Here is a 16,773-nt window from a genome sequence, read left to right as displayed (position 1 = left end):
TTTGTATCATAAATATAATAACTTTGACATTTTCACAATGCATTGGTCAATTGAGTTTCTGGCCTTGAAACAATCATCGATGACAAGATGCCCCATTCTGTCATGTAGGAGCTAGGAAATTTGCAGTAATTTTGATGACCTTGGCTTCTCAGTAATTACTTACTTACTTGCAAGTCTGCCCCTGATAGTGGAGGCACCACTCATCCATGCCGTCACGCCCAAGCCATCACCCCCGAAGCGACTGTCAAAATGCAATCTCACCACCTTTTCAACTCTGTGCGTTAACTAGAAAAGTCACTGCTAGGCATCCTTGGCTATGCCACCCAATCCTGTAAAAGGTTAAGGGGCAGAGTGTCTATAACCTGGCATATCTAGCGTTTACAAGATGCTAACAGGACACTAATTCTTTGATGATGTGCCCCACAAAGGCTCTATTGCTTGTGGAGTTTCCCATGGTTCCTGGAAGGAGCACTTTAAAATCAATCCTACCATCTAAAAGACTGCAGCTTACTTTCTGTTTATTCCTAGCGCATACTACACTACTGGAGACAAATGATGATCCAGTAGTGCTCAACGTAGTCCAAGGAACAGTTTGACATTTTGGGAAATACAGTTATTAGTTTTCTTGCTGAGAGATCAATACCATAGTGCCGAACAATTTCTCGGATAAATCCAGGATAAAAACTCAGAGCACAGAGAAAAGCTTTTTCAGCATAGACTGGAAGCATGAACACAGTCCTACTGATTTGGCTTTTATTACACTCTTTTCTCTTAGCTGATCTTCTCCTGATGGCAATCCAGTCAGGAAAACACAGCAGCACTATCTGACTCATCCCTTACCAAATCGTAAATCAAATAAATCCCCCTTCCTACTGACTTTGACCCCTGACTCATTTCGCTCCACTCTCCAGCGCCAAAAGGAGAACATGTGGTCTGGTGGAGGACTGACAGGGAAAAGTATTCTCTGGATCCTTGCTGGACAGAGTACAGCAGAACAATTACACTCTATTCTAATTCCATGTGTGAAAACCACAGTGACACACACGATGAAATTAAATCTGCCAGAATCAGTTAGTAGAAGAATTCTGAATCTAAACCGCAGAGCAAGATTTTCTACAAAGCCTTTGAAAGTCCATCTTATTCTGGAGTCAGCGCGGAGTTACATCATTGTAAATCAATTACAGACAATACATTATTTCAGAAAATCAAACTTTTATTCTCATAGACAGCTTATACAAAATATGCTGTAAACGACAAAAATAAAATATCTTTTTATAGATTTTATTTGAGACAAACGCAGAGGCCTGCAGAATATAGAGACTGAAAATGCTTCTTTTTTTTTGTGAGGAATATTTATTTTAGTGTGTGACTGAAAGTGAGGAAACTAGGAAAACTGGAGAAGCTGAATCAAACTTTCAGATTAAAGACAAAAACATTACATGGAAAGTACAATTTTGTCGATAAATTTGGCCATTTTGATGTCCCGTTTTGATAGTCCTCCGCAGTCATGTGTAGTCAATGTAATCTGGACCTGTGAGGATACATAAACATAGTTTGCAATCACAAGTAACCACAGATCAGCCAGAACAAAGGATAATTAATGCTGAATCAAGAGTTTAAATTTTTTTATGGTCTATGTTACACAGACACAGTTTTTTTGTAGTGTTCCTTTAAGTGTTGCACCTAATGCTGTTTTGCAACCTTGAAATAATAATATGTATATGTATAATAATGATGAGAGGTGTCTGTTAGTCCTCTGACTGCAAAAACATTTATGCATACTTGCAGAATCAGCAGTTGAAATTGCTGTATGATGGTGAAGCAAATGTTGTCTTGCTAAGGTAAATTAAAGGGCTCATTTGTTTACTTTGATTAGTTACATTTTTGTTGAAAGCTAACTTTTATGTTGGAGCTATTTCTTGACAAACATCAGTTTATCCATCAGCCCGGTCCTTCTGTGTGCGTTGCCAATTTTATATTTCTGTTTTGTGAGCTTTGGAGGTGTTAGTAGGTGTACTTTTCACCTTAGAGCAGAGGCTATGCTAGCTGTTTCCCCCCAGTTTCCAGTCCTTATGCTAAGCTAGGCTAGCCACATCCTGACTCTAGCTCTGTACTTTGATATTGATCTTCTGATCTAACTCTTGGAAGGACAGCAAATAATCTGTCTTCCCAAAAGAACTCAAACGATTACTTTAAGCCTTTATCTAGAAAGAGTGACAGATATCGTCTGGTTATTTGGCTGTAACTGTGATAAGTTCAGTGCATGTCCAACTCCGCCTCTAGCAGGCTGCATTTAGGATTTGAGTGGAAGTTTTTGGCTCCACCTTTGAGATTTGCCTAAACCAATGAGGTTATTCCCTGGAGAGCAGTAAAAATGTTAATAAACTCTGATTTTAATATTGACAGCCAAGAAAACAGAACATGATTGAATATTAATAGAATATTAGCAGGAGCTCACTGTACAGCATCTATTTTGTTGAGGCTGAACCTCAGTCAGCGTGGGATTTATGTGTAAGTGTCTGGTGGAAAGTGCTGAGGGGGCCCAGAGACCTGTAGCACCATTCTACAGCCACTTTAATAAAGAGTGGATTAGGAGCAGCATTCCTCTCAGAGCAGCCCGGTCCACCACACAGTAACTCAGTGGCTACAGCCTAATGCTGAGAGATTTTCAGGGACTGGGTTTGTCATATCAACCACTACTTTATTTCTGAGGCAGAGTGAGAGAGTGTGTGTGAGTGTTGGGGTTGTGGGGGCTACGTGGAGGGGAGGCAGAGATATTTGCAGAGCTTTTCACAAGAAAAACGATGGGATTACAGTGTGAAGCTACTGCGTTTTTTTTGTCACTCTGACTAACGGAGTGTGTTTCAGACCTTTGAGTGGAGAGCTCTCCAGAACCGGCGAGGATTGTTTGACATGAAAAAATCTGACTTTATCCGTTGTTGATTGATCTCAGGGTGTCTGTAATTTGTTATAAACCAACCGTAGCATTGCAAACATGGCAGTAAGTCAAACACGTAGTCGTGATAACAGTTTGATTATACAAAGCGTGATTTCTGTAATGGATACTAAGCAAATGCAGCGCTGAAAGTGACTCTACGATCACTATTACAAAGTGTGATGTAGACAAAGTTATTACCTTATTATAAACATTGAACCATTCTGGGTGATGGTTCAACTTCTCTGCCTGCAGCGCCACCCGTGACATGAAGCCAAATGCCTGGTTGGAGGAGAGACAATCAACAATCAATCAATTCAGGAAGTGGATTTATCTTATAAAATACTACAAAGTTATTACCAAATAACATAAACGGGATGGACAAAATATTAGAAACACCTCTCAATATAATACTGTTAAACAGCATCACAAACTACAGCCCCCCAAATCATACAGTCATTAGAAATATCATCATGTTTCAACACAAACTGAACATTATAACCCTCATAAAGGTATCAGACTACATTAGTTTAATGAACAGTAGGTGGACCTAATTAACTGGCAACTGAGTATATACACAAATACAGACATTACACACATCAGAGGTCTTAAACTACAGCTGCAGAGGACCAGAGCAGGAGACAAACAAGCAAATTTCATAAGTCCTACCACATGATTATGATTTATTGTTGTATTCGGCACACACATTCATTTATTTCTTCAGTTTTTGGCTGCAAAATTGAAGCAAAGTTGACTATTTTAAAACTGCAACAATTAGTCAATGAATCGATTACTGGCTTAAAGGAAAATTAATCAGAAACTATTTTGATAATTGCCTAACCATTTTGTAAGCAAATATGCTAAAAAATTAGCTGGTTTCAACTTCTCAAATGTGATGATTTAATGCTTTTATTTGTCAAACATTACAGTAAACTGAATATTTTTGAGTTTAGGCTTGTTAAATCAGACAAAAGACGTCACTTTTGACTCTGGGAAACCAGCATTTCCATTATTTTTTAGACAACAATAATTAATCGCCAGATTAATGAGTATTGAAAACAATTGTTAGTTGCAGCCCTACTTTATTTCACATTTAACGTTTAGCAAGCTGTACAACTTGTCAACATAAACATTTAAGCTATGACCAAATACATTCTGATTTACCACAGTGCACTTGACACTAAAAAAATCCATTTGTAAACCTAAAAAGAAAGATTCAAGAGAGGTAGACAACAGGTTATATTGTGTATATATAGTTTAATGCCAGAATTTAAAAATCTTAGCTGCAACGGGAAAGCTGCTGTTCTCCAAGAGTCCAATTTAAAGTACCGTTGCTCTACTAAACATGTCGAGCAGTATGCTGGAGAGGAGAGGAGAGGAGAGGAGAGGAAAGGAAAGGAGTGGGAAAGATGAATTACTCAGCTGCAGAGTGTATATAGGATTTGAAATTTATTATTTAAGAAAAATAATAACACTGGAGGGTGTTTTGTCGGCGATGTGTCCAAGCAGCCCCTCTAAGAGACAACAACCTGGCAAGTGGCCCCCAGATAATTGATGGTAAAAATGCACTTCATAAAAAAGAAGCTTACAATAAACATAGTAATTTAGTGAAACTATTAAATGAAAACATTTAATTTGATCTGACAAAATTTTCCTTAAAGAAATTCTGGATTTTACAAAATTAAAATATACGTTCATAACAAATGTCACTGGACCCCAAAAAGGTGTCGAAGCACTTATTCAACTTTTGCTAATAAGGTCTAAAAAAAGTAAAATATGTAGTGGCAGACGCCCACAGCACAAAGAGCAATGCTGCCATCTGAGGCGCGGAGAAGCACAAGTCAGCATCTCTGTGTATGCAGAAAACCCTCATGAAGGCATGTGTGCATACTTCCACACCCACGTAAGAACCAATGCATGGGCGCACTCAAAAACATACACACTCTTCATATTTCAGGTTTGGCATGTGGCTCTCTCCAATCACAGGCCATCCAGGGAGTGATTATGGTTATTCTAATTATCTACAAAGAGGAGAGTGAAATCCCTCGTCAACCCACTGTGAAAAGACGGGAAAAAAAATCAGGTAGACCTATTTCAGAGCAATTTCCCACTGCAATCTCAATTAAGCCCCTAAATACTTCCTCCCTGCCTAATTAAATCAACTGAAACGCCATTGTTTACAGGCCATGGCTTCGGCCCTGTCCACCACCTGACATGACGAAACAGAATTACTCTCGCAGAGGAAATTGCGTTTATCCTTTTTAGTGCATTGTAACCAATTTCTGAGACGTCCTGTTCAGTGCTCATGCAGCGCGGCGCATGTAACACGATCAGCAGCTTGATCAAATTGGTTATCAAGAAAACCGTCTCCTGATCAATTTAAGTAATTGACATATTCCTGCAACTTGACCCCACTGGCACTAATTTGGAGTCCGAGGCGGTCTGCTTTTTCTCACTTCTCATTGGCTCTAATGGAGATGGTTAAGCAGCCTGTCATGTCAGGTGTTGTTCGAACATGTCCTCTCTCTCTCTCTCTCTCTCTGTCTCTCTCTCTCCCTCTCAGGCTAATCTGCTGCTGGGGAACATTGATTGACAGGTAAAAGGATTCTGTGTGGGTTCCTGCACATTGTCCCATTTCAAAACACCATGTACTTTCTAAAACTCACTTCCCTGCCTGGATTCTGTTATGGAACAAAAACTCACCCCCGGGCATTTTAAGACACTCCCGATCTCATCCACGACTTTTCTGTCCACACTTTGTGATGCATTTTTACATTTTTTTTTTTTTTTTTTCTTTTAATTTTTTTGCTCAAAATGTTAATGTTGAATCTCTGGTGCAAACAGTTAGTGTGTCCACATGAAAACTGATATTATTAGCCGATATTGGCTTATCACAGATACACAGTACGTATCTCGCTCCCAATTCTCTGTCTCTAAAAATTAATTAGTCTGGCTCTACTTAATGCCTATGTCATTATTTGATAGGTCCAAATGCTGAATATGGCCGGGCTACACGACTGTAAGAAAATAGGGCTGCATTTTATGTGAATCACTTTATTTTCGCCAGAGACGAAACCTTTTTCAGCATCCTGGCCTTGATCAGCATATGTGACTCATGGGTATATTTCCCCTTTTAATACAGGGAGGATCACTTTGAGCACTGCATGGTTGCCAAATGGGTCACACCACTCCAAAGTAACATTATCAGAGTAACACAGTTGTGGGTTCACTGACATCGCAACAGGCATGCAACTGCAAACATCTGCAGTTGCATCTGTATGATACACTTCCATTGATATCCGAAGTTGGCAGAAAACTTCCGAGTCGGGACCAAAAATTGGTCACTTCGGTTCAGTTTTAATTCAAGAAGTATATTTTTCTTCCAAAGCCAGCCATAGTGAAGCTCGCCAGTGATTAAGAACAAATGCTGCATTAGTATCCAAATAAGTGTGTTTTTTATTTGCATTTTGAATCAACTGAATTGACAGTGAACCAACTCCCACCAGAGCTTAGGCTCATTATCCAAACTTCAAAGTGCTGAACAATAACACGGACCGCGCTGCTTTTATCGAGCAAAGTGTCACACTTCCCAAAAAATTACATGTCCCCGGTTCAGACCTCATTGATGTGCAAAACGAACCACAGAGCAAAATTCAATTTGGTGGAGAGCGGAATGTGAAACAGAAGATGACAAGTTCAGCCTGTTTGCAACATGAAACCTGAGAAAAGGAGGACAAAAATGAGGAGAGAAAAAGGCAAGAAAAGCAGTAATCTCTCACTACAAATAAATTGGAGTTGAATGTCTAAAAAACCTGAAATCCTGAAAAGGCCTGAAAAATCATGTCCTACATCACCCTTTCTCTCACAGGTGGTGGTCCCTCGGGGGCAGTAAGGAGAGTAGCAAGGCACAATACTGGCAAAGTGTTGGTGCTACGCCTGTCTGTCACCCGTAGGTCATCTCAACGCCCTCCACTTGGGCCCAACAAGAAAATAAAACCAACCCTCAACTCCCAGCTGAGGTCTTATGTCAACAGAGGTCAAGGACTCTCCCTCTCAAAGTGCTTTGTTTACCCCATTTGTATTGTACGGGCCACACTTCTAGAGCCAACAGGTCAGCCAGCCAGTCGGCTATACATCCTTCCATCCTTCCAGCCAGCCAGCCAGCCAGCCACTCTCTCCAACTGGCCCAACAAGCTGTAGCTGTCAGAGTCAGATAATTTGACATGACATTATGCAGGCCCCCATCTCAAATAATCAGAAACACCCGACAGCAGACCCCCGCTATGCCCTTTTCCTCTCGCACCCGCTTTTGAGGAGCCATTTTGGTGCTATTACAGCATGATTGTCATACAACACTGGATGAGACAATTTGACGTCGGAGCAGAGTGGTGTTCTCTCTCTCATTGCGGCCGAGGGCTGGAATACAGGACTCAGTTTCAAACACATGTGTCTGTTATTTACAGATCGGTTTTCCACCGCTGCGCGGTCCAGGGGCTTAGAAACGCCTGCTCTGCCTTGCCAGGACTAAGTGCATGCAGATTGCGCCTACTCTTGCTAGCCTCTGACAGACACACAAGCACACTGATGCATGTACGAATGCACATATGCGAACCCTCTCAGCGTACACACAAGTATGTGCCGACACACACATGAAGACAAGCATTCTTGTTTCCGCAGCCGCTCTCCTCCATTACACACCACCATGACTACCCGATGATTACCCTGCGAGCCCCATCATCACCCGCATCAGCGTCAGCCTCCTGGAAAACCGGCGCTCCTCCGCAGTGAAAGGCAAGAACACTGTGAATTGTACAGTGGTGGTGGCGGTGATGATGATGATGATGATGATGACCACACCTCTTATGTCTCATTTCTCTTCTTTCCTCAAACAGCTACTCAGAAGCTTCCAGCTGGCTGGACAAGGCTGCCCGCTAAGTTGACATGTAACTTAAAGCAAAATATCGAATAATTATGAAGCGAGCTGCCAAGCGTTGAAGTTCTTTCATGAAGAAGAGAGAGCTCTGCTGGGCATATGTAACTTAGCGGTATTAATCTTCTCAAATTAACGTTCTTGAAGTTGTGAAACACATAGAGGAGCTTCAATTTGATACTCTGACAAAGGTGATGCACACTGCCATGCTGTGAATACTCATTAAGTGACTAATATCCTGTGTAGGAAATGTTCACACATGTCAGCTCCTATTTATATAAAGAGTGTCATGTTGGCGTTAAGGCCAACTTATGCAAACCCCTCATTAACTGCAGGGTTACCAGCAAGGGCTTAAAAGGACATTGGGCTCGTCAAAAGACAGCAGACGTCAGGGCCATCTTAGTTTACCTAAGGACTGATAGCCAGATTATCTAACCACCTACGCTTGGGTGCCACACCTAGCGGCTTCCCTCCAGCCATTTTCACAAGATGAGATGAATGCAGGACACCTCCAGTTCCCAGGGAAAGTTCCATTTTAGAGACGGAGGTGGGAACTGAACACCACTGAGCCGATTACCAGCCTCTCGCTCTGAATAAGGGATATGGCATGAGCGCTTGTGTAGGGTGAGTATGTATACGTGTGTGTACATACTGGGTTTAGATGACTTTTTGAGGCTGACAGACTGAAATTTAGGACATTTTTTTTTTGCTGCCATTATTGCCGTAAATGGCTTTTGAACATTCTGAATATTTTCATGCCATAAAATTACAAAGTTTCTGTGTTTTTGCCAGAAAAGTGTCTGAAACTGTTTATTTGCGGGACCAAACTGTCCACTGACTTGAGGGTTAACAGCTCTTTGAAAACAAGAAGACTGACAACCACATCCATTCCATACTTGAGAAACTAAAATACAAAATACAAAAAATTTCAATTGAATAATTAATTGAGTTAGAGCTGATTATTTCCACTAGTGATATAATCCGACATAAATGACATAAATCTGTTTACACAGTCATGTTGTGGGGAATCACCTCCCTAATGGGGGCAAAAAGCAACTCCTCTTAAACTAAATCATTAAGTTTAGGGTAGGTTGTAAGTAAGTGGTAGGTTGGTTTAAAGTTAAGGTTGGTTTACGGTTATGTTAAGGTTAGGGTTAGGCATGTGGTGGTTATGGTTAAGGTTAGGATAAGTCTCCAGGAAATTAATGTAAGTCAATGTAATGTCCTCTAAAGTGATGGAGACACGACTGTGTGTGTGTGTGTGTGTGTGTGTGCGCGTGTCAGGAGGGGGATGGCTCAGAGTTTGGTTTACCCAGGGGCTCAGTTTTAGTTGTAGGACAACTTATTCAACACAAGCAGAGCAAGGCCCATAACGAGAGGCAGAGGCTTGAGGGAGATTTGGTGGAGAGGGAGCCCCTGACTGAATATAAAAAGGGGGATCAAGCCTCCGAGAACGTAGCGGAGGGAGCAGAGAGAGCTGTCTGAACACAGCGCCGCTCTCCTCAGAAATCACAGCAGCTGCCTCCGTCTCAAAATTGGAACTTAAGTCCAGAGGCTGTGTGGACACGCCAACTTTTTCCGGTGCTTCTTGTCTGCGGTGAACCGCAACTTCGGTGTGTTGTTTGTCCCGTATGTGTCATATTCTTTTTTGTTTTTGTCACATTATTTTGAGCACAAATATGATCATGTAAATGTTGCGTTTTTTTCCAGCAAACATTTCGACATCGAATAGCTTTCTATCATGACCTCAGAAATGTTTCTAAAGAAGCTTTGTGGAGTTTTACTGCCTCTTGGCATCAGTCTGTGATGTGTATGCTCATTGTGAGATTTAATGTAGCCACATTACACACCTCGCTGTCTATTAAATATTTAAAAGGTCCGGTTGCTAATCCATTCAAACTGAATTTCAACAATTCAACAATTCTACAACCCAGTGAGCAGACACCACAGAGTGAATGAATGAATTTAAAGAGTATAAGAATATCTTGCATAATGTTGTTTAGTACAGCAGCATATCAAACCATGAATTTTGTGAACCCTTTCACTCAAAATGTATTCCATCAATGCTAATTTGCAAGTAAACGCTGTTTAATATCTTATTTTTGGTGCATGATGCCAACATTTCAGATTTATGTTAGCGGAAACAGTCAAAAATTTCAACTTTGCTTATTTTGACTCTTTAGTCATTGTAGCTGTACCGTTGGAGATGAGGTTTAACTATTGAAATATTTAAACTCACCCTCACTAGATAGTCGTATCTCAGCTAAATTAACTAGGTAATCTCCTAAGTATCTTAATAATCTGTTGATTAATCAATCCATCATTGAGTCTATAAAATGTTGGAAAATAGTGAAAAACCTTCATAATTTCACATAATCCAAGGTGATGTCTTCATATTAGTTGCTTTGTCTGAAAAAAAACAGTCCAAACCTGAAAAATATTCAATTTACTTTGATATAAAAATTGTTGTTTGTGTGTTTGGATTCTTTTTTTGTTGTTGTTGATCTACTAACTGATTACAGACTAATCATTTCAGCACTAAAAAACATCTTTGAATGTCTGGAAAATTAATGGTTGGCTGGTTAAGCGATAAAAAAAACAATTTCGCACTTTGCACGCAGAGATTTACCTGGTAAAAAGTTTCCCTTGCTGAGTTAAAGAACCAGTGTGTAGGATTTAGTGGCATCCAGTGGTGAGTTTGCAGATTGCAACCGACTGAATTCCAAGCGTGTAGGAGAACCTACGGTGGCAGCGAAACTCGCAAAAAACGCGAAAACGCCTTTCTAGAGCTAGTGATTGGTTTGTCCATTCTGGGCTTCTGTAGAAACATGGTAGTGCAACATGGCGGCTTCTATGAAAGGTGATCCACTATCTACGTAGATATAAAGGGCTCATTCTAAAAGCAACGAAAACATAGCGATTCTTATTTTCAGGTGATTATACACTAATTAAAACATACTTATGAACGTTATATTCCATTTCTGACAAGTCCGTTCTACTAGATGCCGCTAAATTCTACACACTGCACCTTTAAGGAAGGATTAGTTCACTTTGCAAGAGACATTCGATATAATAATCAGCCATTTTTCCATCCCAAATGCAGCCTTTGAGTGATTTTTTCCCATCACTGTACGATGACTGAATATTTGTGGGGAACTATGGAATGCCGTCATTGTCAACCTCATCTAACTTAAAGCAACAGTTGAGCATGCACAGCTCACCTCTCCTATACAAACTGCATCTTAAGGCTACCCATTTCAGTCGTGTCACATGAATGTTTCCACTTCATCCACAGAAATGTAAAGCAGATGGTCATCTGTAAACATTCATAACATAAAGCTCAATGCGTAAACAATATCAGAATACAACTTAAAAACATGCACAATTCCAACCAAAATGTACAGTATTAAAAACACACACACACAGACAGATGTTTCAACGTATGATTGCAGGGATTCTCACTGACCAAAGCAACTCCAGAAAGAGGATTTCACCTCTCAAACCCGATTAGATACTACCGGACTTGACGAGGAAAATAACTCAGTTACTTTTCAGACTACTGCCACTAACAGTGCACTGTATACCCACATGCCGCAGATAAATTACTAAGGCGGTTACAACAGCATCATAACACTTTCCACTTGCCGTAATCAAAGAAAAATAAACTAAAAAAAAAAAAGCAAGTCCAGCTGTCTTTTTTAGTTCATTTGCAGCTCTGTACTTCATGTATTCAGCTCCACTTCAACAGACTACCACTGTAGATTTGCAGTCTTGGGTGCAGCTCTGCCGCCCCCTAGAGACCACAAGGGGAAGTGTTTCAACTCACAAGAGAGGGGATTTGTTATTCTCATTATAAACTCTAGGGGATCTGATTTCCTCAAGCCCATCACTCGGAGATAAGTGGCGAATGGAAATCAGCCAGCATGTCGCTCCTCATCTCCATTCCCCGCCAGTAAAAGCCCTTTAAGAACAGCCATGAAAAATGAGCTAGAGAATTTGTGAAAATGCACCAGAGCATTGGGGGGTGACTGGAGAGAGAATAAAAAGAGAAAAAGAAGGACAGAGAGACAGACAGAAAGAGTTGCCAACATGTAAAATTGGAACAACGTGAGCTCATTCCAATATGGGGCACAAACTGAGAATGAGAGACAAAGACAGACAGAGGGAGATGGGAAAGGGGAAGGGAGGGTGGCAATGACGAAGAAAAAAAAAAAAAAGAAAGAAAGCAAAGCCCATCTACCAGAAGGAATGATGGGGTTGTTAGTGGTTTGTGAACCAGATGAAACATTTTAACCAATTTGATTGTTTGTGAAAGAAATCATTCTGATCGAAACCCCAATTGCTGCCAACTGGCCGCCTGGCGTGTCTCAGGGTAATGCGGCCTGACATGTCGGGGTAAGAGGAGAGGCTTTAGAGCCAGGAGGAGCAGATGGGGGAGGTCAGCGCTCACCCCCCGACTTCAAACGCGGGGAAGTGTAAAAACAGACTATTTTAGGGGCTAAAACAACTAACGACAGGATTAGAGGAAGTCCGCTAAGTGGCCTTGAGATGCTGCAGTTTACCTCATGCAATACAGAGCTAAAGCAAAGTGCTGTAGCAAAAAAACATCTAAATCTAACTTCTTTTCTATGTTTCTTTTACCATCAGAAGAGCCAGAACTGCTATGAATTACCACATAGGGAACAATAAGTGTGATTTTGTTGAGAAGCTGTAAATAATTGTTTTCTGATACCATCTGACTTATCCTGATGTGATAAACCCCACCCGTCTGGCACAACAAGCATGTCAAATTAAACACTTTGTGGTGTTTGTAGTACTACTTGAGGCGGGCCTATGTACTCAGGAAAATCCTTTTCACAACAGAAACATACTACAAATATATATCGGTGGGAACACATATCTGTGATAAAAATATTCTCATCTCAAGGTTCAATTACTAGCTTTTCCCGGAGCTTTTGATTGTGTCCCATGACCTAATGAGTGGTCATATATTGAGGGGAGATCACAACTCATGTTACGTTCTTGGGTCATGATGACACCTGAGCAAGTTCCATTCACTGAGGAAGACCATGGGATAAAGTCAAAAGCTCAAGATAAAGCTAGTAAGTGCAGAATGTCATGTAAAGAATTGTTTCCAAAGTTTTGACCAAAACATGTCTGTAAAATCAAGTATCAAAAATGGTCAAGTATTGAAATTGGTCTTGTTTTCTTATTGTTTGATTAAATATTTCCTGATATAACTCATAAGTTTTTTTTATGGTGATGGAGGTCATGTGGCTCAGGTCCTATCTGTTTGGCAGCACCTGGAAGTTGCTTGACGTCCTCGTAATCAGATTCTTCATATACATTATCAATCCATCTATAATTCTGTCATAGTGTTTTTACATGTTGTATTCCTGTAATTTTCCTTATCCAAATCGAGGGTCTAAGCATAGAGGATGTTGTATTACGTTTCAGATTGTAAAGCCCCCTGAGGCAATTTTGTGATATTGGGCTAAAACTAAAGTCAAGTTTTATTTGTGTAGCCGCTACACAAATAAAACTGGACTTTAGTTCATTTTAGACTGTATTTTATTTGGGCAAAGTTCTGGTTCAGCTGCTAGTTAAAACACAGATGCAGTGACAAGTCTGGCATGTTTTGTAAAATGGAAAAAATAGATGATTTTTGTATTGAGTTCTGAAAAACAAGTTATTCAGCTGAATGAAAAAATATTAAGATTACTATTTGTTGAAATAATGAAAAGATTGTAAAATAGGCTTTTTTTCCAGATATTTGTAATAAATGTGTATAGGTAGCTTTCATATTATATCTCCCTATTCACTTTTCCATATAAATGACATTTTTTATTCTTTTGTGTTGTTTATGAGCATAATTGAATAATATGTTATATACCTTATATATTTGTTATATACCTACCTATTATTTGTTTTTCTTTGAAACATGAAAGTCAACAGCTGGAATTTGTATTTATATGTGTAATTAATCTATGCCATGTAATCCAATGTAGGATAGGCCACTACAGTTGTTGAAACAGTCATTCATTCATTGTAGAAAATATTCATACTCATTTGGTTCTTTGAATGCTTTAAATAAGTAATACTTTAAATTTTAAAAAAAATTACTTTTATGTCTCATAACAACATGAAGCTTCACAAGCAGTAACACAACTTATTACTGCTTTTATCCCTACTCTCCACAATTTTTCCTATGCAGTGCCTGGTTACGCTCTGTCTTAGTTAGAGGCCCATACACACCCAGTTGATCAATGACACACACAGACAATGTAGGAATGATGCCATCTCTCATAAACAACAACTTTTCAACTGTCATCAGTGCTTCCCTTTGCAGGTAGGAACATAAAACAAACCAGGAACCAAATAAAACCACAGAAAAGCAGAGGAGGAACCTGCCCCCCGCTACACCTGCAACCAATCAGTACATAAACACAGATGAATTTATGTGTTTCCGGTTGGAGAGCTGGCTGTGTGTTTGGCGGTCTGCGTCCTGATCCCCATCAAACCTCCAGCCAGCGTACAACAGCCCCCTGAAGACCACAGCAGAACGCAGAGGCAGACAGATTTACACCGTTTCGAAAAATCTGATTATAAAGTCTACGGGCCGTCTGGAATAAAAAACAACAAAGACTGAAACTGCCACGGAAATATAATGAAAAAACAATATACTCACTCTAACCATCTGGATAGTGATGCCTGACGTGATTCATACATTATTTTGTCTGATATTATCATCTCAGTAGTAAGTTATGAGAGATTCAGATTGTCACATGCACAGCAACACAGCAGATGGCAACACTGAAGGCAGTGAAATTTGGCCTTTTTGAGCTCTAGTTCCAATAAGAGTATATAATAAAATGAGAGATAAATATAATAAAATGAGAGATAAATATAATAAAATGAGAGATAAATATAATAAAATGAGAGAAAAATATACAAAAATATACAAATATACATTATATTGCACATACATGGTAAATAGATAAATAAGTGTATTGCACATAAGTGATGGCTGATAAGTACTTCTGATGAAAATATAAATATTGTGTAGTGGGGATGAGAGAGAGAGGAAGAGAAAGAAAGAGGAAGAGAGACTATGTGTGTCTTATGTATGTTCACAAAGTCCCAAAGTTCAACCGTCTGATGGCTAGTGGATAGAAGCTGTCTCTGAGTCTCAATAATTTGAGGAACAAAATTGTTTTACTCACTCAAACTGTTAAAGACGGATTTCTTGGTGTCTGTTTCTTTAATTTTTTTACAGTGGCAATTAAAGAGAGAACGAGTGGTGAAAAGTTTCCATGGTAACTCAGATTAGAAACGCAAGTCTGAACCCCACACTAACCTGAAAGAAATAAAAAAACACCTGACTTTTGCAAAAAAATGTCTTTAACTCAAAAGGTCTAACCTGGTCAAGAGTTCATTAACATAAATTCACACACACACACCTGATTAAAGGTTTTAAAGTGAAGCTCTTTGAAGATGGCATCGCGGTCCTCCACCTCCACCCAGCCTGTGGCCCTCAGCTCCATCACCTGCTGATCCCGGTCTGCCGGGGAGAGCCAATGGGAGTCTGATGACTGGAGACACATACACATAACACACAACTCATGAATGTGTATACTTACTACACTGGAATAAGCACTTACCGTGAGTTTATTTTCTTATCTACAACTACTGTGCAGTGCACTATAAGCCTTACTTAATGTGAACAGATTACTCAACAATATCACATTTTTACCCATGGTAAAAACATATGCTATATTGCATTTATTCATGTCACCTTCAATGTAGCAGTTAACTGAGTGCTATGACTGCTGCGTCCGCCAGGTGGCAGCTTAACACCAATAATGAATACTGACGCTGCTCTAATTAAGAACCAATCAGGCAATGGCCATGGAAATTAAAGTTATATTAAAATGCTGTAATATTCATAGGTGACTGTATCTATTTTTAATTATTGAGCCTGAATTATTCATCTGTGCATCTTAAAAAAAACACCAAACCTCATTTATAATTCTTTATCTTTTTATTATTGGCATATTTATTAGCAAAATGACACTGGTGTGACTTGTTATAGCTCGCTCTTCAATTCGGCATGAATATAATCTAAAAATAATAATCTGAAGTCGAAATAAACAACTTCTAAGACATCGCAAACTGCTCCCAAAACTGCAGTCCAGATTGGCGGAATATCAGGAAAGAAACAGACAAATTCATTCATAAAGTTAACATATCACGTGAATGTTGTCCGGTGAGTTTTAAAAATTCATGCCGATTTGAAGACGGGCTCCGTAGCGACTCAAAACATTTACAAAATCTGCCCATGAAGTGTGTAAGTTTACAAGTTTGCATGTAAACATTTAATTCATAGCTTTTTTACTGGAGTTTGGTGTGCGCTTTTTACCCATACGACCCCACGGCGCTGGTCCCGTAGAGCTAGCGATACTTGCTATACTCATGCCTACAAGTTATTATAATGCTTGGCTTGTCTCATGAGATTACACTGACACCAACATGATTACAGCCTGGCATGCAATACACACATAAGGTGCTTAAAGGTGCTAATGCTAAAATACCGACTGTCACTCACCATTTTAGACGCGCTGGTCCTGGGCAGCGGAGGCAGGAACAGGCTGCTCAGCCTGAACAGGCGGCTGCAGGGCCATGAGCCGCTCGGCCTCAGGATAAACATTAACCCAGACATCGGCTGTCCTCCTCCCCTATTGCCAGACTACCACCTCTACTGGGTGTCCTGCTCTCATGCTGGTCATGCTCTCACAGTTTACCGCGGCTGTTCAGTTTATTGCCTGATTAAAATCTCATATTTACTATTAGGGTCTGACATATGGTAAATAAAACAACCTGCAAACCAGAATAAAATGAATGAAAACTC

General features: G+C 39.9%; 1 protein-coding gene across 1 annotated transcript; it reads right to left on the bottom strand.

Moving 5' to 3' along the window:
* Positions 1–1,192: 1,192 nt before the first annotated feature.
* On the bottom strand, positions 1,193–16,690 carry LOC137195906 (pterin-4-alpha-carbinolamine dehydratase 2-like). The gene is made up of 4 exons (XM_067608615.1): positions 16,471–16,690; positions 15,326–15,457; positions 3,137–3,217; positions 1,193–1,531 (listed from the first exon to the last, which is right to left on the bottom strand). Exons 1-4 carry the CDS (start codon positions 16,582–16,584, stop codon positions 1,436–1,438), a joined length of 423 nt encoding a protein of 140 aa, XP_067464716.1. The 5' UTR covers positions 16,585–16,690; the 3' UTR covers positions 1,193–1,435.
* Between the last annotated feature and the right edge of the window lie 83 nt (positions 16,691–16,773).

This window comes from Thunnus thynnus, chromosome 13, assembly GCF_963924715.1.
Source record: "Thunnus thynnus chromosome 13, fThuThy2.1, whole genome shotgun sequence".
In the NCBI taxonomy this organism is placed as follows: Eukaryota; Metazoa; Chordata; class Actinopteri; order Scombriformes; family Scombridae; genus Thunnus; species Thunnus thynnus.
The sequence above is the reverse complement of the archived record's forward strand: the minus strand, read 5'-3'. Positions and strand labels throughout refer to the sequence as shown.

Excerpts from the sequence above, each read along its gene's own strand:
- LOC137195906 (XM_067608615.1), bottom strand. The coding sequence starts at position 16,584 with ATGTCTGGGTTAATGTTTATCCTGAGGCCGAGCGGCTCATGGCCCTGC. Across the intron at positions 3,218-15,325 it reads ACTTTAAAACCTTTAATCAG|GCATTTGGCTTCATGTCACG; the intron begins GTGTGTGTGTGT and ends TCCTCCAACCAG. Across the intron at positions 1,532-3,136 it reads GGTTCAATGTTTATAATAAG|GTCCAGATTACATTGACTAC; the intron begins GTAATAACTTTG and ends GTATCCTCACAG.